The sequence below is a fragment of the Metopolophium dirhodum genome, chromosome 5, assembly GCF_019925205.1.
Source record: "Metopolophium dirhodum isolate CAU chromosome 5, ASM1992520v1, whole genome shotgun sequence".
NCBI lineage: Eukaryota > Metazoa > Arthropoda > Insecta > Hemiptera > Aphididae > Metopolophium > Metopolophium dirhodum.
The window spans coordinates 20,347,823-20,375,781 of NC_083564.1; the positions used below are offsets into that span (position 1 = coordinate 20,347,823).

A 27,959-nucleotide genomic window follows, 5' to 3' on the forward strand; every position below is an offset into this window, starting at 1 on the left:
CACCAAAACGTTATAAGAGATTATTTTTCTCGAGGTCGCCACAATAAAATAGATATATTCTATCCGGCCCAGAGTTATTCAAAAGTACCAAAACAGCTGATACGTGACAACGCGAATTTAATAGTATTATTTAAACAGGACGAAACAAATTTAAAACATGTATACAACGAGCACTGTTCGGGCGATATGTCATATACACAATTTAAACATTTCTGTATAACATGTTGGAACCGTGACAGGTTTACATTTTTTGTTATTTGTAAAGATAGCGAACGTGATAACGGACGTTATCGTTTTGGGTTTGATACTTTTGTAGTTATATAAGATGAAGCAACTAATAAATATTATCATTTAAAACGTAGTCATGACGGAAGCAACTACTGTGTTAGATGAGCTAGTTAAAGCTAAGGAAAGTATTAAACGTAAATATATCGCATTAAAAACCGGATCAGATAATGTTCAACAATTAATGACACAGACATTAAAACCAATAATCGATCCTTTAACTAAAATATCGAATAAACCTCGATTGAACAAAGAAAATATTGCCAATAAATCCTCGATTTTGGACTACAATCAACAAGAAATTGAAAATTGGTTTCAGTCTACAGACTTGGATAAGATCTATGGTCCGAAAAAACTTCCAAACGGACATATTATCTTGGGTAAAAAAGAAGTAAAATTTATAGAAAACACTATACTTATTGACGGTACTGTTTACCCATCTACGTCGGGTCTTAATCAGTTATTATTTTTAAAAAATCCACTTATTTTTACCGACAACGATTTAGATGAGTATAAATCTATATTAACTCAAACATCGGTACATTTATCCGCAGATGGAAATAAAATAAAAAAGGGTGGTACTAAATATTCAACAATTATTAGTAAATTATTCCCCTCGGGTGGCGAGCTGTCTATGAAATTACAGAAAAATAACTTAGTGTATTGGGATAATCCAAACGAGTTGGTTGATCGATTACGTCTGCTTCTCGCGTCAAAAGCAGCTGGCAATACAAGCGTTTCAAACGAAATAATATCGATTTTCAACGAATTACACGAGGCCGGACTAATAAAGCGAATTCCCGATGTCTAAACGGGAAATCGCTAACGAACTTCACAAACCAGCAAGGAAAAATTTCACTAGGCATCGAGTTAACGTCTATGGAAAAAATGATTTATGGCAAGCTGACTTGGTTGAAATGATACCATATTCAAAAGTAAATGGTGGTTACAAATACTTCCTGGTTGTGATTGATTGTTTTACAAAATTTTCTTGGGCGAAACCGTTAAAGTCTAAGACAGGTAAAGAAGTTACTAGTGCAATGTCTACAATATTACTTGATCGTTCGCCGAAACTTTTACAACTCGATAACGGAAAAGAATTTTACAACACCACTTTCGACGCTTTGATGACCAAGTATGGCATACACAAATATTCAACTTTCAGTATTCTAAAGGCCAGCATAGCAGAGAGGTTCAATCGTACTTTGAAGGGAAAAATGTATAAGGAGTTCACTGCCCGTGGCTCTCATGAATGGGTTTCAATTTTACCAAAGTTACTTGACGAATACAATAATTCATACCATAGAACTATAGGAATGACTCCAATACAAGCAGATTCCAACCCCGCTTCGGTGGTAATAAAACATTGTGAAATTAATACTGTAAAAAATAAGTTTAAAGTTGACGATAACGTTCGTATCAGTACACAAAAGGGCGTGTTCACAAAAGGTTATTTACCAAACTGGTCTACGGAAATATTCGAGATTATCAAAATAAATAAAACATTACCCGTTACTTATCAACTACAAGATTATATGGGTAAACCTATAGCTGGTTGTTTTTACTCTGAAGAAATATACAAGACCAATTTCCCAAACGAATATTTAATTGAAAAAATTATACGTAAAAAACATAATCAAAATAATGTACGTCAAGTGGTTAGGATTCGATAATACACACAATAGTTGGATAAATACACGTGATGTTAAAAAATAGTGTCAGTCGTTTTATAACTATGAACGTGTTCGGTAGTTCTCAGGCGAGCGATGCTAAAAGAATTATATCAGATATTCAGTCAAGTAACAAAACGATACTAAATGACGTGAAACTCCAACAGAAAGAAATCGAAACTTTGAAGAATAATATTGTTAATCTAAGTGATAAGATACAATTGCTTGAAAATAATATACAATCAAGTAATAAGTCTTTATTAAATTGTGAAAATCGTATGTCGCAGCTAATTAATGACTGTGCTGACAACAGTACAGCGATCGCTATCCGGGGGCAAGACGTGGCCCAATTAAAAGATGAAATAAATCGTATAACCGGAATATTTGATGAAAATTCATTGCCGAATCACGGAACATATATTTCAGAATTAAATTCACGTTTGTTAATCCTGGAAGGCAGAAATATTACGAAAACTTGATTTTACACAAAATAAAATAGTTGGTTAGAGTCATACGGTATATATAATTTCAGTCGAGCTGTATACACCATCGTGTTTGGTAGTCTTTTGCCAGTGTTATATAAACCTGAAATTATGTCGTCGGCCATCGCAGACATGCAATGCGTTCTTGGAGCAGGCAATAAATATTTTATTAAAGAATTATCTATAGTCGACACTGAAACATGGGCGAACCAACACTGGATTTTTAAAAATTCTAAATCTAAGCAGGACAACAAGAGTCGAAAAACTAATAAGTGGTTGGAACATAACTATCATAAACTTACTATAGAATATGGTGATGTTGAGTATGAAGAACTAAGTAGAATATTAAACTCTTTAAAGTTCTCATGCATTTACGTCAAAGGTGAGCAGAAAAAACAGCTGCTTACAGAATTTATACCTCAAGTCGCACTAATCAACATCGAAGACCTTGGATGCCCACGTTTGGATCAATTATGTGACAATGAAACTCTACCTTGTTGTATTTTTCATATGGAATTTAATCCAAAACAATGTACATTCTATAAAGTATTTGCTATAAGGAAATGGTTTATAAATAATTCTTAAAAAATTGTGAATGTATACATTTTATTTAATAAACATAATTATATTTTAACATTGTTTTTTTTAATTTATATACTAACATACATACATTTATATATATGTTAACATTTACATACATTTATATATATGTTAACATTTACAAGGTTTTTTTTAAATATATTGGCTTCCATCTACCTGAAACAGAAAAAAATGATTATAAACATTTATACAGGAAAAAAACTTAAATATCTAACAATTATACATTATAAAATTATACCTGGATATTTATAAAGTATACAATATAAAATAATACATGAAATATATTAAACTAACTTAATATCTAGCAATTATACATTATAAAATTATACAAGGATATTTATAAAATAATACATGAAATATATTAAATATATCTAGCAATTTGACACTATAAAATTATACACGGATATTTAAAATATAAAATAAAAAAAAAAATATTATAAGTTTATACACTACTATTTTACAAACTACACTTACATTTACAAACTACACTTACATTTACAATATAAAGGTCTAATATTGCAATGAAACATAATAATCCAACTTATATCATGGTTATACGTACATAGTATTTACAATAATTTCAAGTTTATGTGAAACAAACTAAATATTAAAAAGGTAGAAATATATATATATTAATCTATCTCAAGTAACATGATAATATTTACAATATAAAAAAAAAACTATATAACATCTAATATTTACAATAAAACTATTTAACAGAAAAATATATACAATAAAACTAATTAACAGAAAATATATAAATTAATTTATACATTGTAGTAGCTCTCTCATCAATTCTTTTTCCTCAGCGCCCCATTTCCCTCCATCTTCCTCAAGTTCTGGCCATATGTCATCTTCTCTATAAAATTAAGAGACAATTTTAGTAAAATAATTTAAATATATATTTTGTAATAACTTACTCTATACTATAGTGTCCATGGGCTAGTGTGTTGACTTTATCTTCTAACACCACCCTCTTATCGTCATAGCTATTGTAAGTTAATTTTTTTGTCTTTATGGTCATGAGTTGATGGTTAAATGACCTAATCGATACATTCTCCTTGTACGCCTCCACTCCATCTTCCCCAAACAAACACTTTCTATGGTCCTCGAATGTCATGTGGTTTTTAACCACATGAGACCGGATTCCTTTCGCCTTAATCTTTTCTCCTCCTACTCTATCATTTGCAACCTCATCCTCTGGACCAGCATATATATTAAAAGCGTAGGACTTGGCCCTCAACGCACAGAAATGAGTAATAATGTTGCCGTCCACTTCATCGGAAAAGTATCCTGGAGACTTCTTTCTGCTTGCCACATAGCACTGATGGTCAGTGGGCAAGTTGGCAGTGTCCATCCGGTCCAACAAGTTATGGTTGGTCGCCAAGTCTGCATAAAAATCATCCGTTTGTATGTGGTAAATCAATGAATCTAGTAAAAATAATGTTAAATTAATATATTATATACATGAGTATAGTTTTAATATATTTACCTGTATCAGTGTACATTAATTTAATTTTGTCTCCATAGTGCCTCTGCATGACATCATAATGGTACTCATACATTAGCGTTTTTGATACATCCAGTACAGCGAATCCTGTAAATAATAAAATGTGTTAATAAATGATAAAAGTGGTAAAAAAGTATATTTACCAATATATATAGGTTTATCAAATTTAATAATTTTATTCTCCAGTGCGACAGCGTTTAGGTTTTCGTTATAATTGGTACAGTGTTTAAATGTACTCTTGTTGATTAATTTTTGTAACCTCCTCTCACACGACACTAGCTCCATCTTCATCTCCTTTCTTTTAGACTGCATAGTCTTCCCTAGAAAATTAAAAAAATATCAGTAAAAATGTTTAATACATAGTATTATTGACTTACCAAATACAGCGTTGTTCATTAATTTAAAAAAGTCCTTTTCAAAATCATTCCTCGCCTTCTTCCTCATCTCGGTGTTCAACTCAATATATTTAGCCAGCCAGTTAGACTGGTTAAATTGTATCACTCTATGTACCTATAAAAATAAGAAAAATGTTAAAAATCTGTTTTAAAATCTTATAAAATATAAATATTTACTTTTTCTACTATTAGTCCATTCTTAATGGCCTGCTGCAGGCTCCTATAGTGAATTATGTAATTTTTTTTCTCCTCGAACGTCGCCATCAACTTTCGCACCTTCGATCCATGTGGCACACTATTTTGCGGTAGAAAGGGTAAGTCATTGTGGTTATCATGCAAATGTCGTGGGTATGACACATCCACCTCATACACTCGTCCTATGGGGGAGGTATCGTCCAAATCATTCAAACCGTTTAACGTAGGCTCGATCCAGTTGAACCCACCGTACGGCATGTACTGCGACATGGCCCATCCATACAAGTTGTTACCTATAAAAAATAAAAAATATTAATGAGTATGAAAATAATAATACGGATATAAAAATATACTTACAGTCCTGATAAATAATCCACGATTTATCTTTTGTCTCGTCGTAATCCGGAGTCTTCTCGTTGTTCGCCTTTCCATACCTCTTACTCGCCTGCACCAATCCACCGCGTATACCTATAAAAAATAAATGAGATTATTATATGTACATTTTTAAAAATAATATATATATATACTAACCATTTTCGAACATCAACAACATGTCATAATCGTGTAGCAATTGCAACTTTTGGCCTGTGAACTTTAGCATGGCGTCAAAACTTAAGCCTGGTGCTGTATAATAGTGAGCAGGGTCCAGGTTGTACGCCCTCATGCATACGTCACGAAAGTTTTCGAAAACGTCTGCCAGTAGTAAAACGTCAATTTTTAGGTAGAGATCACTATAATCCCCGAGCGTCTCACAATCAAAGTGGTCCCAGACCTCCTTCGCATGCTCAAAGTCACTCTCCTTTATACTGGTCTCCGTCAACGTACTAAAAAAATCCCTCTTCCTCGGTAATCTCCTGTCTTCCAGCCGCTCCCAACTATCCGTGTACTCGTAAGGGTACACACCCTTCCGAGTCACGAGTGACATATCTCCGGTGACAAAATGTTTAGCTGTCTCACGGAAGTTCTCATGTTCGGGTGTAACTAAATTTTCGGCCAGGGACGACAAACTCGACGCCATAAACCTGAACGAGTCGATAAACCGAACAGTGAAGGTACTATTTATATATTTCGAAAAAGATATATATTTCTCCTCACTGTTCGGTATAACGTTGATAGTCTGAGTATCATAACCAAGTTCAGATATTATGAAGTGCGAGTCGTAGTTTGAGAGATTATGAAAAAATACGGGGACAAATTTAGGCTGTTGCAACTCTAAGTTACACCTAGAGCACAAGGTCTGCCTAAATTTGCCCGTCAGATGATCATGATCCTTAACCTTATCGCCCCCGACTAATACACATTTGCATAAATTACACGTACTACACTCTTGATATGTTTTTTCTTCACCCTCAGTCATAATAATCGCTATATTCGTCTTCATCAGATTTTCAATTTTATGGGCCACCTCAACTATTGACTCTACAAAATGCCTCGCCACGTCCGTCCTGTCTTCACTTCCTCTATAGATTACCGGCCCCGCCGGTATCTCGTGTTGTTCCAATAAATCCGCCGGCACGTCCTCGCTCGCCTTCACTAAAAACCCATAACTCATCGCCTCATGCCTCTGTATAACTGTCGTGCTACCTCCTTTTTTCTCCTCCGTCTTCACCAAGATCGCCTCGAAATCCGCGTAAATTACAAACGGGTGCCTAACCGTTTTTTTCCACGCCCTGAACTCAACACACTCCCCCTCCTTCGGCATCTCGGGTAGTATCGGCTTGTGCGCGCCGCAAATCAATTTGTGTTGGTCCAGGGCCTCCTGTCCGCTCAGCTTGTATTTATGTCGTCTATCATCAAAACTAGTAAAACATCTTTTGCAGAACACTAATCTCTCAGTGTGTGATGTTTTCTGCTTGCGTATGAGCCGGGAAAAATTCGAAATGTAAACATAGTGCGAGTTGTCGCCATCTGTCACCAACAACAGGTCGAAATGGTCCGGTTTTTCTTCGCTGATTACTCGCAGCGGGTACACCTCGTATGTCGGGTATTTTCTAGGTGGTTGGAATTTCTTATCAAGCCCATAGACGTTAACACTTACATTGATATTATTTTTTTCAAATTTTGATATATCCGACAGAGGTGTAGGGAACGAAATACCGTCAAAATTATATTTCCCCTCATGCTGACTATATCTATTTCCCTCTACACGACATACCGTTGGTCCGATCACATGCCTTGATAGGATTGCCCACTTAAAACAATGCTGGTCCGTATTCTTTGGGTTGATGGTACCCCGCTTCCTATCAATATATTCAGGTAATTGTATGTACGATGATCCGCCCATCGGCGTATATTTATACACTGCCAGCAACAGCCCATCGATCGACTCTAATGTAAATCCACTTCCTCTTCCCATATATTCGTCCTTCTCCTTCATTAACTTGATATACGCCCTCTCTATAATCGTTCTAAAATCGCTGTCAGGGTAAATTTCAACTGCCGAGGTCTTGAACGCCCTGTTCTCCGACGAATTGGGGACGTTGGGACGGTTATAAGTCGCCTCGAGTTTCAAATTAAATTTTATTGCGTGTTTTTGTACGTGAGTTTTCAACAAATTTATTAGTTCAGGTATGAGGGGTCGAAGAAAGTCTGAATAAATCATTGTATTGCCGATATTTTTGGTATAGTACCACACGATTTTACGGCTCGCAGACGACAAAATTTCTACGAATCCGGGGGCCTTCACCATATCCATACGCGTCTTTTTTGCCCTAACAGCTGAGGTTGTGTTAGCAGTCGAAACACGTTTCCCGTTAACGGCAACGGTGTAAGAATCTTTAAAAATAAAAAATACCTAATATCAATATCTAATAAATAAATCTAATAAAAATCTAATCAACCTGCGACTGAGAAATAAAATCTTTGCAGCTTATAAAATAATATCTGTCTTTTTAAAAATCTGAAGATATAGATACATCTTAAAAAAAAAATATTACTATATTTATTGTCATCGTAAATAATTCATATTACTATATTTATCGTCATCGTGCAAATAATTCGCGATAGGTAATTTAAAAAATCTAATGGTCGAATAATAAAATAAATCTAAGTATTTGATAAACATTGAGTGTTGTACGGTAACTTGTGATAAATCTATTGATATAGAAGCGTCTTTTAAAATAATGTAACGTATTCGTTTAAAATAATGTAACGTATTCGTTTAAATAATTTAAGATGTTTAAAATCATTCAGTCTTTTAAAAATTTAATTAATTCTAATAAAACTAACCTGTATCCTCAAATTCGTCCATGGCTTCCATACACATTTCGTCTTCGGTTAACATGTTCGATCCACCGGCCGGGACATCAGGAACAAATATTTGCGGTGCAATCTGGACCTGATGAGCTGGAGCAGGTTGATCGATGATCGGCGCAGCTGGCAATGGTCTTAAGTGGGCTGGAACATTTATGATACCTTAGGAAATATAATAAATTAATATTGTATAAAAAAAACTTTATATTATTAATACATACCATGACCATTTTTCATATGTTTGTTGAGTCCGGTTTTGTAAGCGAATGTTGATGGGCATACAGTGCACGGAAAACGTACACCCGTATGCTTCTTTTGGTGTGCTGTCAAATTACGTTTTGCATTGAAAACTGACGGACACTGATCGCAGTTAAACATATTTAAAACGAGGTGAAAAACACTTGTAAAAATTAAACACTTAGAAAAATTAAACAGAGTGCGTAAAGCGAATTGTTAGGACTGTGAAAACACGGAGAGAGCAAAGGCAGAGTAAACGTAAAGGTATGGGTGTCTGGAACAGACTGATTATGTCTTGGCGGACAACGGATCGAGTGTCCGGAAATCTGAGCATTTGTGGTAGGAGTAGCATTTCAAGCCGTGGGTTACCAAAATATTAATCGGGTATTTACTATGATAAATGTGTACATCACTAGTTATTACCAATTATTTTAGGAACCATCGTTTATCATTACAATTTCTGGGAATTGTCCTGTGCATTGTCAACAACAACCCATCGAAAGACGGGTCGGAATAGGTCGCTGGGTTAACAATAGGTGATGTATACCATCTAGCGGCATCTAGAGTACGTGATGGAAACAAAGGACGATTAACCGAAATACACTTCACTCGATGAAGCCGTACAAAAATAGTTACTAACATACCAAGAAATGTGAACATATGGCACTAAGAAATTACTATATAGCGTTTTTACCATCTAACGATATATTATATAAATATTAATAGGGATTTATAATAATAAGAGTGTACGTGTAAAAATGTTAAAAGATTATATTTTAAACAATATTACAAACAATTTTTTTAACATTTTTTTTAACATGGGTACAACATTCATACGTATCCATATAACGGTTAAGCTCTTCATATGTATCCAGCCGTGACGGTTCAACTCTTCTCCATTTCCAACGGCTGCTCTCCAAAAAGTAGATTCTACCACTCCCAAATTTCATCTTTACTTGACCCGAATTTGATATTGCGATGATTTTCCTGAATAGCTAATTTGTTACAATCGTAATGTATATCTAAGGAATCTAAAAATACATTTTTGTAGACAATTTTATTTGTTTCTATAGGTAAATCATACTTATTTATTGTAATATTAATATTATTTTCTTCACATTTTAATTCTAATATCTTATAAATTAAATTATTCCAATAATTGTTGCTGACAGTCAGCTTGTTGTGTGTTATGCTTTTTCTAGTAATTTTCCTCTTCCAGAAATCATGTCCACTATCGCAAATAATCCTGTACACTTTCTCATACAACTCGCGTAATAACACTTCAAAATCAAACGCTGAATATGTTGCAATATCATCTACTAACCATACTATTTCACATTTACCAAATTTACGACTTATAATTTCAAACCACTTTGAACTATTAACTAAATGATAATTTTTACAGAAGTTACCCCTTTTTATCCTACATTGCTTGCACATGTCCGATATAGCGCAATTTACACCACATATTGCTTCTAATTTCTCTCCCAACGATTTTTTTAAAACGATATGTAATATTTCATTGACTGAATAAAAAAATGTATCATAATATAATATAATATAATATAATATAAAATATTCTTACATGATTAGGGATCCATTATGTAGTTAAAGACTCTTTGAATTAATTAAAACAAAGAATAGAACTGTTTATGTTTATTTGCGAAGTATTAAAACAGAGATAAGATTAATTAAAATATAGATGCTGATGTCGTGACAGATGAATACGATGTGATTTAAATTAATAATGATTTTAGTGGTATGAATAAATTATTTTGGGGTGGTATAATGATCTCATATAAGTGAGAATGATCCAATTTATCAGGTGGGGTGTTGAAGGTATAATTCAGTTTGGAGGATATACCGTAATTCCGTTAATTTCATCCCACATCATGTAAAATATTCATAATTATAATACATATGATTTGACCTGAGACGAGTACAATAATATGGTATAATATGATACGTTATTGATAACATGTCTTGGTCAGCGGAATATAACTTTGTGTATTTCATTCGCCTATATACGATAAGAATGCTATAGTTCGGGGGTCGTGGGTTCGAAATGTTTTTTTCAATATTTAATGAAAAAAAGATTCATCACTTGTTGCGACATGCGCGTGCGTGCGAGTACCTTCCTCGTGCGCAAGCATGAAAAATATGTTGACCATGTGACGAGTCGGGCGGCGGGTTGAGAAGGTGTATGAGGTGGGGTGGGGTAAATATACGTCGCGTACGTGCGCGATCGGGTGGCGGTGATGACGAGGGTGAGGGTGAGGGGCGAGGGCGAGGGCGAGGGTGAGGGGCGAGGGCGAGGGCGAGGGGCGAGCAAGGATCAGTGGATCAGCAAGGATCAGGGGATCAGGGGATCAGCGGTTCAGCAAGGATCAGCAAGGATCAGCGGATCAGGGGGCGAGCCTTCTGAACTCTCTATTATATACTACTATTGATGTTACATTTGAGCGCCATACCCACGCGTTATTTGCAAGTGAATCGTAATTGGTTCACCGCGTAGATTTATTAGACATTACTAACCACTGTGTGACGGGGAGTTATAAGACCATTTTTTAGGGCGCCCTGACGAAACCCGTCGGAGGGATGTGATCGCGTCGAAAAAGGCGTGAAGGAGCCGCCCTCGCGACATATGGCTAAAGGTGTAAAAACCCCCGAGATTTATTAGACAATCGTTCTGATCTTTTAATACGATATTTACTCTAGATATCGAAGTCATGTTGAGACCATAAAAAACTGGATGTCTAGGTACCTCGACGATTTTATAGCCTGGTGGAACAGTTGGATAAAGTTCGTGTATGATCTGGCTCGGTGCTCCGTCACAAAATGAACCAGTAATCAAGTTGCACTCTACTTTTATACTATAGATTTTCATTATTTTGACCGTACTTTCAAATTCATGATTAAGATCCGTAGTGTATACAACATTTCGGAAACCCAACAATTTCGCTATGCTATTCTCGACGTCCAAGACCACATCATGACTACACGAGAGTGTACATTTTAATGTGGTATTGTTTGCTTTTAATTCAAACCAATCGACATATTCGGCCATATTTTTTTGTATAAAAGACTCTAAATTATCAAACTCATACGACCCCGTAGGTATAATAACGTCATCATTTTGACCGATGATATTTCGGAAACCGATAGTATTGCAACCGGGTTCGATGTTTGGTATCGAATTATTTGTCTGTAAGCTCAAAAGACATATTTGTGCTGTGTTTTCTACTTCTAGTGGTGGAAAAATATCGCATGACAGTTCACTCGAGTTCCCGTTTAACGTCAACGTGTACATGATAAAAATTTTAAACACAAGTGTCCGCAGTTTGTAGTATTATATTTCTGATCTCTGTTGTAATTGAAATTAATGTCACAGCCGTGAAAATATTTTTGTACTTCTAATGGAGGTTGTAAATTTTCAAAACTGTCGTAATAATAGACTTTATTTCCGATTTTTTTATACGCTACCCAGTGAGTGCCCGTACCGCTTTCCGAATCCAAGTTAACAATCGCTCATTCTATTCGTTTGGGACGTTCAGATAACCTGTCTCTAGTAAACACGCCGATGAAATGAGGTATTTTTATTAAACGGGCTATTTTTATAAGTTCGTAATCGTACAGTGCTCTTCTAGGTAACGTAGATATTAGTTTTTTTTCGCTTTTTGCCTCCACATCTTTTATATGGGGCGAGATATAGACCCGAACCGATTTTGTACGAGTTTCCCTTATACGGAGCGAGACATAACCCACCGCCCAAATGCGTTGGTGTGTTTCTTTTAAATTCATTAGCCAGTTTAACTACGTTGGAAACGCCGCCAGTTAGAGCTCCCAAGGCCGATAAACCAGCTAAAATCGGAATAAGTGGCAACACGCCGCCTTTTTTCGGAACTGTTATTATTCTAGGAACTTTTGTCTTTTTATTTTTGAATGTTTTTCGTGCGACGGCTACACATTTTTTACTTAATTTCATCAGGTTTTTTTCACCTATATTTTTCTTTATAGCGTTTTTAACTGCTTTGATGGCCGCTTTAAACCCTCATCCAGCCCCGATTTTACGTTTTGCTTTCATGGCCGTTGTCACGCCCCAAGCCACTGCTTTTTCTTTTAGACTAGAATCTTTTGCCTTTAACCTATCCCAGGCTCGCTGCTCTAATATATAGTCGGCCTCGTTACGATCTGTGATAGAGTTACTACGATCGTACGCAATATCGTGATCTCTACACGCCGAGTCCAAGGGGTTGATTCCTTTATCTCCGTGAGCTAAACGTTTTTTTAAATTTGTTCCCGGTCCACAATATTGAACGCTAATTTTATTCTATTATTTAAACAAGATTAAACTAATTTAAAACATGTTTACATGGAGCATTGCTCTGGCGATATGTCATATACTGAGTTTAAAGACTTTTGTACGACATGTTGGCGTAAAGGGAGATTTGAGTTTATCGTAGTTAATAAAGACTGCGAACGCGACGACGGTCGATATCGTCACGGATTCGACACATTTGTCGTTATATAAACCAACATTTTTATAAAACTTCGTCATTTGCAAACATGGCTGCTAATGGTGAAGTACTCGGAGAATTGATTAAAGCCAAAGAAAACATTAAACGCAAGTATACAGCATTAAAACAGGGTAAAGCCGATATTCATTCATTGGTATCAGAAACATTATACCCGATTATCGAACCATTGAAAGAAATTAAGCGAAATAAACCACCAACGTTTCAACCTCAAATCGCAGAACTTGATTCAAAAACTATAACCGAAACAGAAAACACTTTAGATTCTGAAGTTTTATTAGACTTTTTAGATTCTTCCAAAAGAGACTAAAATTATGGGCCTAAAACACAATCAAATGGCGCTATACATTTAGGTAAAAAAGAAATTAAACTTATCGACAAGACAATGACTATCGAAGATACCTTATACCCGCTAACGCGAGGTCTTAGCAGTTTAATATTTTCGAAAGTCCCGAAATCATACACCGCAGACGATTTGAAGACATATAAAACTATATTAATTCAAACATCAGCGCATTTGACATTAGACGAGAAAAAAATTAAAAAAGGTGGAAATAAATTCACTGATATAATCAAATCATTGTTCACATCCGGTAGTAGGATATCTGTAAAACTGCAAAAGCACAATTTAGTTTATTGGAACGACCCTAACGAGTTGGTTAGTCGCTTACGGTTACTTTTAGCCTCTCAAGCTGCTGGTAATACAAGCATTTCCAATGAAATACTTTCAATTTACGAAGAATTGCTTGAAGCGGGCTTAATAAAACGTATTCCAATTGTCTAAACGCGATATAGCAATCGAACTACACAAACCTGCCAGAAAAAATTATACGAGGCGGATAGTTAATGTGTATGGTAAAAACGATCTATGGCAGGCCGATTTGGTTGAAATGATACCATATCGAAAATAAATAAAGGTTATAAATATTTTCTAACAGTCATAGATTGTTACACGATGCAATTTTCTAAACCTTTAAAGTGTAAATCGGCTAAAGAAGTTTCAAATGCAATGTCAAAAATACTACTCAAGCGCTCACCAAAACTATTACAGGTAGATAACGGTAAAGAAATTTACAATGCAACATTCAATGCGTTGATGGAGAAACATAATATACACAAATATTCTACGTATAGTACAACGAAAGGGTGTATCGTAGAACGCTTCAACAAAACTCTTAAGGGAAAAATGTATAGGGAGTTCACTGCACGAGGCTCACACGAATGGGTTTCTATTTTACCAAAATTGGTTGATGAATACAATAATTCAAAACACAGAACAATATCTATGACATCAATACAGGCCGATGCAAATCCTTCATCAGTGAAATTAAAACAGCGCAAAATTATTAACGTAAAAATTAAATTCAACGTTGGTGGTTATGTTCGCGTTAGTACATATAAAGGCATATTTACAAAAGAATATTTACCAAACTGGTCCACGGAAATATTTAAAATTATGAAAATTAATAAAACGTTAGCCGTTACATAAAACCCGATCGCTGGTTGTTTTTACTCTGAAGAAATATTAAAAACAAATTATCCAAACGATTATTTAATAGAGAAAATAATTCGTAGGAAGGGGAAACAGATATTGGTAAAATGGAAGGGGTTTGACAATACGCACAATAGCTGGATTTATACCCGTGATATCAAAAAATAATTTTAGTCGCGCTACAGACATGACCGTGTTTGGTAGTTACGGGATAGTGAAACAAAAAATTTATTTCAAATCTCGAACAGTCGATCAAATCGTATTCGTCCAAATTTATTAAATTTGAGCGTTTACTCGAAGAAAATCAAAAATCCGTTCAAATACAAGAAGAACAAACGGAAACGTTACAAATAACGTGTTCAAATATAGCTTAGCGTAAAAGTAAACTTGAAATCCATTACAAGATATTACAGAGCAGTTGAAAAAAATAAGCAAGGCTGTCGATACTATAAACAAACTATAATGTCTTCGGCCATTTTGGATATGCATTGCCTTCTCGGAGTCCACAACAAATACGAGATTAAAGAGATGTCTATTTTAGACACGGACACTTTCACAACTCAACACTGGATCTTTAAACACACTTCTTTGACACAAGACGCAAAAAGTAGGAGTGTAAACAGTTGGTTACAACGTTTGTATCATGGTTTATCATTGGAATACGGAGATGTGGAGTATACAGAGATACAACAAATATTTGATTCGTTCAAATTCAGTAGAATTTACGTCAAAGGTTTGCACAAACAACAGATTATCAATGAGTTTATGCCACACGTCACCGTCTTTGACTTGGAAAACTGGGAAAATTGTCCTCGGCTTCGTGAATTGAACGAAGAAACACTACCCTGTTGTATTTTTCATATGGAGTTTAATCCAAAACAATGTACATTGTTTAAAGTATTTGCATTAAAAAAATGGTATCTTAATAATGTTTAAGATTATAACAATATTTTTTTATTTAATAAACAATAATAAATTTGAACATTGGTTTTTTTTTCTATGCTTAAGGTTTAATTAAAAAAAAAATCACAGATATATACAATAATATTTAAACATTGGTTAATTTATAAGGAATAATTAAAAAAATCACAGATATATTACACAATAATATTTAGTTTTACAAGTACCCCCCATGGTAACGTTTTTATTACGTCACCGGCCAAATACATAACCATACGTTTATCGTATTCTATTTTAAACGTCTTTGATGTAATTATTGTCCCTAATTCCTTAGTTTTTGAATTTCGTGTTATTTGTTGAAATCGCAGTTCTATGTCCCTTATTTCATCGTTCATTATTTTTTTCATACTGTCCATATTTAATTTTTGAATATTTTCGTAACTAAGTGTAAATCCTTTTATTTTTGTCGTTGTCCGATTTTCAATATCTGTGTGCGCTATACTTTTAGGGCCTGTAGATACCCAGTCGGTTATATGTATACCTGGACCTAATTCATCCGTCCACTCACCTAGCACTTCGACATCATCGTAAATATAAAACACACTATCTGTATCGTAATATACGACTCTCTCGCCGAGATTATCTAACATGGTATATAATCTTAATCTAGCATTCGATGTTGTGAATGCAGCTACGTATATATTAGTATTATATTCGTGCCCGACGTATTCATTAATTTTTTTATATGACACTTCCACTAAATCGTCAGTCAAAAAAAACTATATTTTCAGTTTCCAATTTACTGTCCGACAATACTTAGTACCACCTGTCCGGTTTTGATATTATTTCGGTTTTCGTCTGATTAGGCCTTTGTCCAAACTTACCCCAAAACGAATTTAGACATATTTTAGCAAGTCCTCATAATCCAGGATTTTCTTTTAAATTTTCAATGTCCATATCGATTTCTACTGCATTTTTTACTGCTTAAATATAATCATTAACCGTCCGATAGTCATTTTTCCACGAACTTGTTTCTAACTTAATTTTTAAAATTCCCTTAATATACTCCTTAAATAATGTGTTGGATTTTTTTCAAAATGTTGCACTTCATAAATTTTCATGATTTTATATCCTTTTTCTAAAGCTTTTTGTACTTTGTCCGTTGTCCTAGGCATTGTTTACAAAGTGTAAGTATTAATTTATTAGTTTTCACCGGAAGTACGGGATGATATAAATCGGTCGGCGGTAGTATTTTGCATTTGATGAAACCATACCAATTTGATTCCGAGTATTTTTTTATTGATGGATTAAAAAATTATTTAGGATGACCTATGGGGTAATTGTCATAGTACATTACTGTTGGGTATAAACTACACACATCAATGTATTTAATTTTTTTATTTTTAACCATTAATTTTGTGACATTTGGTTCTTCCCCCGAAAAATGCATCTCTGGGATTTAGTGGTTCAATTACATCATTTTGATACTGCATCATTTGTTTGTAATTTTTGTGCTTTTTACATTTACAACTCCACATCTCTTCAACTTGGTACCCTTTTTGTTTCAAATTAATTGTTTGTCTTATCGTATCGTTGTATAAATCAGTCATAGTGTTATTATTAACGGGGTTAATATCGTTAGGATTGAAACACTCCGGACAACCGTGCCAGAAACAGCCATGATATTGGTATACTTTTTTCTCTGTCTCGTCGTAACCGTCTACTCTAGCACCACATATAGTAACTTCTCCACCATTTAACGCGTGTTTTATATTTTTATTTTCGTTCAATATTTTGCTTTTCAGCCACTTTATCGACTCGTCTGAAACATTGTCTTTTTTAACATTTTGAACGACTGCTATAGTACCACCAGACAAGTCGCTCTGTCGATAAATGGCCATAAAAACACTAGCGATCGTTATATATTTAAAAGGATCAATATTACACACGTCCAAAAATTGTTTTCTCAGCTCCAAACAGGTGGATTCCATACCTGGTGATATACGCTTCTCATTATGTCCGCGATTCGACGCAGTCGGATTGCCTACCTATGAGATTTGATGACTGATACCTAAATAATCGAATATACCTATCGACTCTACACTTTTTAACAACAGGAGATCGTATCCAGCCTATCCATTTACAACGTTTGTGACGGTTTGCTAGACACTCTAACTTTTAAACATTCCCGCCAAAACGTCAAGCCTTATCTCCAATCCATATCACTAATTCTTCTCACAATTCCTAAATTTTAGTTTTCAACTGTCGCGACTTTTACTCCAAAATCTGTACCCACTCTCAGCGAGTCCAACGTCCCCAGAGTTTCACTTAGAGCTGGTTATGATAATAAAACATAAATTTATATTTTATAAATTGTATGTCCGTTGTTTGGTCTAACGGGAAGTCACGAGTAACCTGTAATACGAACAATACGATGTACGTTTGGCTCAGATCAATCCCGAAGCCCGTATTCGAGACCGGATGGCGGATATTTTATCGTAGCCGCAACACCCAAGTGACGAGTCCTACGTATGGACATCGACGTCAGTAGGCAAATTTTCGCCGTCACTCGCACCCCGCTGTACCTAACCTCAAACCGGAGTTGTCAATCGTCAAGTCGTTATTATTATTATATTATGCTATGAAGTAAAAACAATTCTCACCCAATTTGTAATAATTGATTATCATCAAAATTGTCTGTATCTTCAATTAATTCTTGTTTATTAACTCTATTAAATATTTGATCATCACATCTAATAAGTGGAATAGTCAGCACACTAGAACTGTGCATTATACTGTGCATATTACCATAGGCGTTCGAACGGTGGGAGGCAGGGAGGGGGGGGGGGCCTGCAGCCCTGGCATTTTCTTTAATAAATACTTAGATATCTATACTTTACTAGATAGCGAACATTTTTTACATTTTACATGAAAAAAACGAAGCCAGTTTGAATCTCATATAGTATAGATATCTGTGAATAAATGTAATTAAGTTCTAAATTAATCAGTTATCATCGACCAAATGATTTATTATTATCACAGAATACTCTACGTTTCTACTATCCACTATTTTAGCTAGTAGACTATTTTTTTTTTATCGCAGTGTGATCTATCAACTACTTTATTTATATACTTACGTTATTTCACAGTTGTAACTTGTAGATAATATTACATACCACATAGGTTAGTTAAAAAAGTAATTACAAATAACGAATATTTTAGACCTAAAAAAAGGTGGGTAAGTGGATGTCGCTCTGCTGTACAGTAGATTACAAGTGGGTCACTGTAGTGGATGGTGTTAAATTTGAATTCAATTATATAATATAATTGTATAAGAAAAACGATTCTGAGTGAAAACTGTCAGTCAGCCTATGATATTACCAAGTATATTTGATAATGTTATTGTGAATAAAGTAATTTATATATAACCTATTTACGTGGAGCCTTGTTTTAAATTTTCAATCCTTAGCTATAAAAGTTGAACATTTTATACATTTTTAACTACAAAATAATTATTAAATTATAAATTTGATATATGTTGTCAAAATTTGAACTTGAAAAGCTTATAAAAAAAAATTGTGCCTATGTATTTTTAATATTTTTCAACTGATATTAGAACGATATATCAGCAGCCTTATATTACATTTTCACGCTTTTTTACCCAACAAATAAAATTGTATACAAATTATAAATTTGAATAATTTATAAATTAACTGAAGAACCATATTTTACACTAAATATAATGACAGTTAAAATGTCTACCGACATAGAAAATCAATAATTTGGGCTTACTTGTGGATTGTGATCCCAAACTTAAACAAATATTTATTGAAACTTTTTTGGCAATGTTTTGAGCTCACAAAAACTTGAAATAAAATGAAAACGAAAAACAACAGCGAAACATTTGTAAAAAGATTCTAAAAACGGAAAAAAATAAAACAAAATCAAAAACAAAAACAAAAATAATTTATTCTATGATAAAATAATTAATATAAAAATTCTTTTTACAAAAAAATGGTAATCCTGGTCACTAATAATTGTTAAGTATAATCATGTGTAAAAGCAACTTTTTGATTTTTACTTGTATTTTATGTAATTGTATTTTGAACTTCTGGATTATTAATTTTTTTTTTACTCTATTACTAGTGATTCACTAATTTAAGAATATATTCTTAAAATTGAAAGCCATTTTAATTTTTAATTTCCGTATAAATTATAATTAGGAATTATAATTTTAATTTTAATAATATTAAAAATAATAAACATATAAGAAAATAAAAAAAAAACGTAATACGCCACTCGATATTTTTCCTCAACACTGAAAATATAGGAATCATAAATACTTTTTGTTAATAAGTAACCATGACAACGAAAACCTTACAAAAAATCGTTCAAAAACAAAAAAAAAATATAGGTATCTAGCCAAATTAAATAATGTTTATGTTAAAAACTAAAAACTTTTTCTAATCCTGACGGTTTTAACCGAATAACAACGCGTTTCCAGAGAAAAATTATCGTCGTATTGCTTTAATATTAATATATTATAGTTCTCTTGATCCCGCCCAGAATTAAAACAAAAAACGACGCATAATATATGATTGATATCGACTCTATATATTATAGAGAATAAAAAAAAGGTGGGTAAGTGGATGTCGCTCTGCTGCACATTAGGTTACAACTTACAAGTGGGGCACTGTATAATGGATGGTATTAAATTTGAATTCAATGATATAGTATCATTGTATACGAAAAACGATTCTGAGCTGTGACGAATTTGTCAGTGTGGATATTTTATATCAAATTATTTTTCATATTAATTTATTTAACGATCATAATGCATAATAATATAATGAAATTGTAAGCACCCAGTAACAGGGGGAGGGGGGGGGTAAACCGAAGGACCACTTGGTGACAACCGTGACTAAGTTGAAAACGTAATATAATTTGTTCGATGGCGCCTACTATTGCCCGCATAGGCAATCCAAACAACACGCCAGACTGAACGGACACTATGGCGATGACTGCAGGACATGAAATAGTTAATAGACGCGTGAAGTACAAGGGAATCAGAAAAATGCAAGTTAGTTAGGGGGGGTCTCTGCGATCGAATCGGTCTGGTGCAATGACCACAGAGCTCACACGAAATAGAGACTTAAAATTAAACTTAAATATACAATAACGATAAGAGATGTTATGGTAACTGATATTGTTACTAACACAGCATTTGTGTGGAATCTCACAAACCACGGTGGGTTCTGGGTGTTCTAGCGCGATGGTACGTCTAGCATCGATCCCAGTTTTGTTTGTAAGGAAATGTAACTTGTGAAGGATTTCACACTCCCTAAAATGTAGTCATAAATTGTAATATTAATTAAATTAATATTAAATTATTTGTATATTGTATTTTATAATGATAATATTCATATTCATAAAAATTATTAAAATATTTGACAGTGCTGTAAACACAATAGGTAATTATAAAATCACAATGTAGAGAAGACGATGTATTTTCTCTACATCGTTTATAAAACACACAGACTTCTATACTACACTAGATAAGGAAGTCCTATACAATTAACATTGTTACAAGTGAAGCTCAGCCCCAGACAGCTGCCATTTTGTCAAAAAAATTAATTTATTATACAGAATGTATAAGGAATAATATCGTTTCTAATGGTAAAATAAAATAGTAAATGTCAAATGATTTAAAAAAACAACAGGCTTAGAAATAATAAAATACAATACGAAATAAATCATAATTAATTTTATTTTCCATTTAAAATACCATACAATTGCCAACCGACCTCGAAGCTTCAATTCATAGTGGAAGTTCGCGATCTTACTATGTAGAAAACTGTGATATAATAATAAAATAATTTAAAGGTATTGATTATTATGACCAGTGCTTTAGATAAAGCAAATTCCATAATATGATGGTGTAGTGCAGCGGTCACCAAATGGCAGCCCACAGACAATAAATAAAAGTAATAACTGTTAAATAATAATAAACTACATAGGTAGGCTCAGGGTCCTAGGCCGTTTGTTTCATTTGCCACCAGAAAGTAGCTATTTTTAAAGATTTCAATATTAAAGTTATAATGAGACTTTTGCATAAATCATTTTCAAAAAAAATTCCAGTAAGTAGGTAGTGAACTTTGTAAATCAGAAATTGATAACCTGCATATAAAATATTAAGTGCACTAATAAAGCGTGCACGAATCATACACCAAATTTCAAGCAGTTAGTAGAGAGTAAGACTTACCATTTTCCCCACTAACTTTAACCCAACTTTCTATTATTATAAATTTATATTTTATTTTAATTTATTTGTATTAACGCTTTGTATTTTTCTGGCCCCCGGAAATTTTCAAAATTCCCAATGTAGCCCTCCAAATATATTAATTGGTGACCCCGGGTGTAGTGTATAATATTAGCTACATGAGTACAATAATACGACACCGTGTGCACTATTTAAGAACTAAACCGTGGTAGTGTGTGAATATGGCATAACCACGAATAATTAAGGTATCGTAATTCGTAGGCATAACAGAATACATTTTACCAAGGCTGGCAAGTTAATGATTTTTTTTTAACTCAGTTAAGTTAAAAGTTAATACACTCATTTGTTAACTTTTTATTAAGTTAAAAAAAAGTTAATTTGTTTACACAACGCTGGCGTACTTAATTTTTTTCCAACCCAAAACTAAATTATAGACAATAGTGTTTATACTTAACACAGTATTTCCATACAAGTTAGATTCAAATGACATACATTTTAGATTCTGAGCGAAGCGATGAATGTATTGATTCTACAATGATGTGTGTTTTTTTTTTTTTTATTTTTTATTTTTTTTTTATTTTTTTTTTTATTTTTGTGTCTGTCATCACCTTTTAGGACAGTAAAAGTGCTTGGATTTTCTTCAATAGTAACTTTTCTGATAGGAAAGTGAATCTAGTTGGTACTTTGGGGGGTCAAAAGTAAAAATTTCCCAGTAGTTTTCACAAGCGACGTGAAAAACAAAAGAAAAATTAAGGAAAAACGGGAATTTTTACGCAAAATCTGTTTTCGAGAAAATCGATTTTGGTTTTTGGTGTAACTCTAAAACAAATGACCGTAGGGGCATGAAATTTTGACTGAATGTTTATATTAGCATTTTCTATACACCATAAAATTTACAAAATATTTTGACTCTTTTTGAGCTGTTTACGGCCATTGTCAGTTTTCAATTTTTTTAGTTTTTTTTTCTATAAATATCAATAAAATGTTATCTGTTGAGTAAAAAAGCTTGAAAATTTAATAGAAGGCTCCTAGGTTATTGTTTCAAAGGCAGATGAAAAAAATTAAAAATCCTTAGTCACAGTTTTTATTTATAAGCATTTAAAGTTCAAATTTTGACAAAATACGGAAAAATCACGAAAAATTGCAAATTATTTTGAGTTGAGAATTCATAAAAATTTTTCTTTTTAAATCTAAGATTTGAAAATGTAATATAAGATTACTCATAAGTTTGTCTACCTTTATCAAAAAAAAAACGTCTAGAAGAAACTTAAATTAAATTTTTATGAGCGTCTGAAATTTATTTTTTTACAACATTTGATATTTACTTGATTTCTCATGTAACAATTTTCTTATTTTATTGTAATTAAAAAACGAATGACTGTAGATACTTGAAAATTTCACTGAATGTTTATATTAGCATTTTCTATACACCATAAAATGTTGAAAATATTTTGACTCTTTTTGAGCTGTTTACGGACATTGTCAGTCTTCAATTTTTTTAGTTTTTTTTTCTATAAATATCAATAAATTTTTATTTGTTGGGTAAAAAAGCGTGAAAATTTAATATAAGGCTCCTGATATATCGTTCTAATAGCAGTTGAAAAATATTAAAAATACATAGGCACAATTTTTTTTTATAAGCATTTAAAGTTCAAATTTTGACAACATTTATCAAATTTATAATTTATTAATTATTTTGTAGTTAACAATTTATAAATTTTTAACTTTTATGGCTAAGGATTGAAAATTTAAAACATGGCTCCACGTAAATAGGTTCTATATAAATTACTTTATTCACAATAATATCATCAAATATACTTGGTAAAATCATAGGCTGACTGACCGTTTTCGCTCAGAATCGTTTTTCTTATACAATGATATTATTGAATATCATTGAATTCAAATTTAACACCATCCATTACAGTGACCCACTTGTAACCTACCGTACAGCAGAGCGACATCCACTTATCCACCTTTTTAACTTTAAACAATTTACAGTAAATATTTTTTGACATGAAAACGAAATAGACTGAAATAGTGAATATAATAAAATCAAAAACAAAATAAATTAACTTAACTTAATAATAATAATAATAAACTTAATTTACATCTTAAAATAAAAAATTAACTCGTTAATTTCACGTTTATTAAAAAAGAAATTTAGTAAGTTAACAGTTAAGTTAATGAAAAGCCAAAAGTAACTACTTAATTAAGTTAAAAGGTTAAAATTAACTTTTTAACTTAACTTTAACTTTTTAACTCGTTAATGCCCAGCCTTGCATTTTACCACGGCCAAATAATTGTATTTCTTTATTATAAACATTATATTTTTTATATAAATACAGTAGAGGGGGGGTTAACACAGAACAATAAAAATATATAACTCAAAGTTTATCTGCGACGGGTATTTATTACAATAATAATAATGCTTCTGTTACATTAACGGCACGATTTCATGTAGCAATGACAATAAGACGTATAATGATAATTGATAATATTATTGTCTGGTCGCCCTGACAAATATAATCATAATTTCTGGTCACAATGACCACACGGTACAAGTTGACGATAATAATAAAAAACATGAGTTTGTGTGTGTACCAAACGGGTACGAGAAAAATCGTAAGAGACGAAAAAAGCGACAACGAGAGAACAAAAAACTGAAAAAAACATATGTGGTAGGTACTATAAGGGCGTTGGCCGAAAACAATTAAATGATAAAGAATTGTAACAACGTTGATAATAAGTATGAGGCAAAAACTGAACAATAATTTAACACACAGAAAACGAAGACAAACAGAATAAATGTCAGAATAAATTATAATAATAAATTAAACGATTAAAATTTGACGGAGTATGGAGGAGAAGGAAGGTGTCGCCGTCGCGCAGAGTAGCGTTCCGCGATAAAGTAATTGCACGGCCCGAACAATTACGATCAAAGTGATATTTTCTTTTGAAAAAAACGCACGAGAATTTCTGATAAAATTACAATTTTAAATACTTTTTAGTTCAGGATTATTATTTTCTTTTGCTTGATAACTTAACTAGTGATTCACTAACAACGCACTTTTCAAATTTAAAGGCATTTTAATTAATAATTTTCATAAAAGTTAATATACCTAATTAGTAATTATGTAATTTTATTTAATTTACTAAAATAAAATTTAAGTACCTTTATAGGTATAAACCTATATATTGCGCGTTTATTATTATAAGAAAATATTCCAAAAAAACAAAATCATCATAAACGTTATTTGGAAATGTTATAGTAAAATACCGTTTTTAATATCGTTAACCAAGGACGTAAACATAAATTAAAACAAAAAAACTTAATGAGTTACTAGATATTTTTCCACTACACGGAAAATCTAGGAATCATAAATGCGTAACCATGACAACAAAACCTTACAAAAATCGTCCAGAAACAAAAAATCGTGCAATTAGCTAAAAAAAACTTAATATTTATTTAAAAAATTATAAACTTTATCCAACCTTGATGATTTTAACCAAATAACAGCGCGATTTCGGAGAAAAAAATTCTCATATTATTGGTTTAATATTATAATATATAGTTCTCTTGATCCTGCCCAGGATTAATATCAAAAATTATACGTACAATATACTCCTATGATTTATATAGACTCTTTATTATAGAGAGTTAAAATGTAGGTCAATTGAATGGTACGATAATAATTATAATGTTCTGAAACAAATCTCATATACATATTGCACAATGACAATATTAAATGGTAGGTACAAGCTTAAATTGTGATACACTAATATTATTTTGTATATTATGAGCCCAAAGATCAAACGATCATGATGCATAATAATATAATATTACGATAAAAATTATGTTTTCTTTTTAAATAAACGCAGGAGGATTCCTGATGAAAATACAATTTTAAGTACTTGTATGATAATATTGCTCGGTGGCTATTAGTATAAGCAGCACCGTTTTGTAAAAAGTTTTATTGAATTTTGAAAAGAGTTAAGACTAATAGTATTCTGTTTACTTAACTGCTGCGTGTTTACTACGAGTTTAATTGAAACGTATTTTTACGATATTAAGCAAAAATGTTCAACTATATTTTATTTGTTCTTCACGCTGTAGGTAAATTAATTTACGATTTTATGAATTAAATGTGCAAACGACGTACGTTGCAAAGTCGTAGTGCCAAGCTCGGGCCTACCTAAATTGGCCCTAATAGAAATGAACGATAATAATTATTACACTCAAAAGTTTCACCGATATTCTACTCTATATGCACAAACGCACGTGCAGTGCCAGTGAAAAAAATTTAACGTATTAAAATAATATGTATTGATTTAGTCTACTTTGGTCGATTTTTCTTAGTATATTTTTTAACGTGGACGTAAACTCGTCATCTGTATTATTATAGGTACGTATTAAAATGTACAACACAATGTAATTATTATATGATAATATATTCCGATAGTTACCGCATAACAGAGTGAGCGATGCCTCTTGGGTTGTGATATATATTTTTTTTGTTAAATGTATTATTGTTAAATCTACTAATTTGTTTGTTAAATTGTATTAATAAATATATTGATGCTAATGTTATTATTGTTAAGAGGACGCCACACGGACATTTGTACAAGGCGTAACATACCAAATTTACGCTCAGCAGATAACGTTATTTTGAAAATTAGAGTGAATCGACGATCGACCTATTATGAAACTTGATGGTAAGAACATTGTGTTCGTATGTTTGTTTTTTACGGTAGTTCAATTTTTTATAAAGTTATGCGTACCTATATAATATAGCGTAAATTAAAAATTCTCATCACGCTTAAATCTGTATCGTACAAAACATACGAACACTGATAATGTTCTTACCATCAAGTTTCATAATATGTCAATTCACTATAATTTTTGAACTAATGGATCTAAACGTTGTCTGTTGAGCGTAAATTTGTTAAGTTATGCAATTATTGTAAGATGGAGACAACAATTAATGTCCGTGTGGCATGCCCTTAATACTGAATAAATACAAATTATGTGTAGGTAGTTATAAATACTAATTATTATCATACAAGTGTAATATTGTTTAATAAAATATAAAATTTTAATTCGTGAAACATTAATTATTATACACGAATCAATATTACACGTGAACATTTGGTGTTATTCTTTACGTAACATCGTTAACCAATTATCATATATAACAATATAATTGTTATTATCTATAGGCTATATCATGAAAACTGTGAATGACAGTGAATATTACAGTGAAACATTTATATATTTATATTATACGTATTATAATGAGAATACTTATAACAGAATATCGAACGATGATGTGGTACAAACATTGATGCAAGCCAAAAAAGAGCTTGTGTTGAATGACGATTCACATGCATTTGAATGTACGGAATATTACTTGATTTCGGTTAACGGATAATAGGTTATGAATTGCTTAATTCTTTATGTGTTCGTTTATTTTTAGGAAGTGACAATTAATCGTAAGGTTGTGCAAGTTAATGAAAAAAATAAACTGTGACAAGTCAAGTTTTTTCAATTAAATTGCCCTCACTCAAAACTTAAAAGTTAATTTTTTCAAGCACAATATTTATAAGTCTTAAAGAGCCAAGTATTTTAATTTACACGAACATTTACCAAGATTTTTAACATTCTGCAAACATAAGATTATTATGATATATTATTAAAAATAAATGAACAAAATCGAAAATTAGTCAAAAAATCAGTATTGTCCGTTGGCTTCACATGATACGGACATAAAATTATCATAACTGTACGATAAGGATAATTAACTATAAAAAGTTTAATTACAACAATAACAATCTTTACTGAATAAGTTAAACAATAATAATTAACTAGTTAAGTTAAAAAGTTAAAAAATAAATAAACTTTCAAGTTCATTTTATTAGTAAATTTAACTCTTTCAAGTTATTTATTTAGGTAGGTATTAGGTAGCACAGTTATATATGTTAGAAAAAATTATACAATTCATGAATTTATTGTTTAACATACTTGTACAATCATAATAAGTTTTACATACATTTTTGTGATTACAGATATCAGTATTTTGTTTACGTAGATACAATTTTTTTTTATCAGCTTCGTGTACATATTATAGC

At 32.3% G+C, this 27,959-nt stretch overlaps 4 protein-coding genes across 4 annotated transcripts; 1 reads left to right on the forward strand and 3 right to left on the reverse strand.

The window, feature by feature from the left end:
- The first annotated feature begins 1,088 nt into the window (after nt 1–1,088).
- LOC132945634 (uncharacterized) lies at nt 1,089–3,420 on the forward strand. The gene is made up of 4 exons (XM_061015404.1): nt 1,089–1,640; nt 2,243–2,397; nt 2,488–2,936; nt 3,413–3,420. Exons 1-4 carry the CDS (start codon nt 1,089–1,091, stop codon nt 3,418–3,420), a joined length of 1,164 nt encoding a protein of 387 aa, XP_060871387.1.
- A 379-nt stretch (nt 3,421–3,799) lies between these two features.
- LOC132945864 (uncharacterized) lies at nt 3,800–4,796 on the reverse strand. Its single transcript, XM_061015658.1, has 4 exons — nt 4,691–4,796; nt 4,530–4,634; nt 3,958–4,468; nt 3,800–3,896 (listed from the first exon to the last, which is right to left on the reverse strand). The coding sequence occupies exons 2-4, from the start codon at nt 4,600–4,602 to the stop codon at nt 3,800–3,802; spliced, it is 681 nt and encodes a 226-aa protein (XP_060871641.1). The 5' UTR covers nt 4,603–4,634; nt 4,691–4,796.
- LOC132945635 (uncharacterized) lies at nt 4,602–5,407 on the reverse strand. Its single transcript, XM_061015406.1, has 4 exons — nt 5,120–5,407; nt 4,925–5,057; nt 4,740–4,867; nt 4,602–4,634 (listed from the first exon to the last, which is right to left on the reverse strand). Exons 1-4 carry the CDS (start codon nt 5,405–5,407, stop codon nt 4,602–4,604), a joined length of 582 nt encoding a protein of 193 aa, XP_060871389.1.
- Nucleotides 5,408–5,426: 19 nt separating this feature from the next.
- LOC132945636 (uncharacterized) lies at nt 5,427–8,767 on the reverse strand. Its single transcript, XM_061015407.1, has 5 exons — nt 8,611–8,767; nt 8,366–8,551; nt 5,669–7,912; nt 5,491–5,605; nt 5,427–5,430 (listed from the first exon to the last, which is right to left on the reverse strand). Exons 1-5 carry the CDS (start codon nt 8,765–8,767, stop codon nt 5,427–5,429), a joined length of 2,706 nt encoding a protein of 901 aa, XP_060871390.1.
- Nucleotides 8,768–27,959: the final 19,192 nt, after the last annotated feature.

What these genes read in the sequence shown, in the direction of transcription:
- LOC132945634 (XM_061015404.1), top strand. Translation starts at nt 1,089, where the DNA reads ATGTCTAAACGGGAAATCGCTAACGAACTTCACAAACCAGCAAGGAAA. An exon ending in ATTCCAACCCCGCTTCGGTG is followed by an intron (nt 1,641 to 2,242) that starts GTAATAAAACAT and finishes CGTATGTCGCAG; the next exon opens with CTAATTAATGACTGTGCTGA. An exon ending in TCAGAATTAAATTCACGTTT is followed by an intron (nt 2,398 to 2,487) that starts GTTAATCCTGGA and finishes ATATAATTTCAG; the next exon opens with TCGAGCTGTATACACCATCG.
- LOC132945864 (XM_061015658.1), bottom strand. Translation starts at nt 4,602, where the DNA reads ATGTATGAGTACCATTATGATGTCATGCAGAGGCACTATGGAGACAAA. An exon ending in ATTAATGTACACTGATACAG is followed by an intron (nt 4,469 to 4,529) that starts GTAAATATATTA and finishes TATTTTTACTAG; the next exon opens with ATTCATTGATTTACCACATA. An exon ending in CATGGACACTATAGTATAGA is followed by an intron (nt 3,897 to 3,957) that starts GTAAGTTATTAC and finishes TTAATTTTATAG; the next exon opens with AGAAGATGACATATGGCCAG.
- LOC132945635 (XM_061015406.1), bottom strand. Translation starts at nt 5,407, where the DNA reads ATGTCGCAGTACATGCCGTACGGTGGGTTCAACTGGATCGAGCCTACG. An exon ending in ATGGACTAATAGTAGAAAAA is followed by an intron (nt 5,058 to 5,119) that starts GTAAATATTTAT and finishes TTATTTTTATAG; the next exon opens with GTACATAGAGTGATACAATT. An exon ending in ATAACGAAAACCTAAACGCT is followed by an intron (nt 4,635 to 4,739) that starts GTCGCACTGGAG and finishes TATTATTTACAG; the next exon opens with GATTCGCTGTACTGGATGTA.
- LOC132945636 (XM_061015407.1), bottom strand. Translation starts at nt 8,767, where the DNA reads ATGTTTAACTGCGATCAGTGTCCGTCAGTTTTCAATGCAAAACGTAAT. An exon ending in ACATATGAAAAATGGTCATG is followed by an intron (nt 8,552 to 8,610) that starts GTATGTATTAAT and finishes ATATTTCCTAAG; the next exon opens with GTATCATAAATGTTCCAGCC. An exon ending in GGACGAATTTGAGGATACAG is followed by an intron (nt 7,913 to 8,365) that starts GTTAGTTTTATT and finishes TTATTTTTAAAG; the next exon opens with ATTCTTACACCGTTGCCGTT.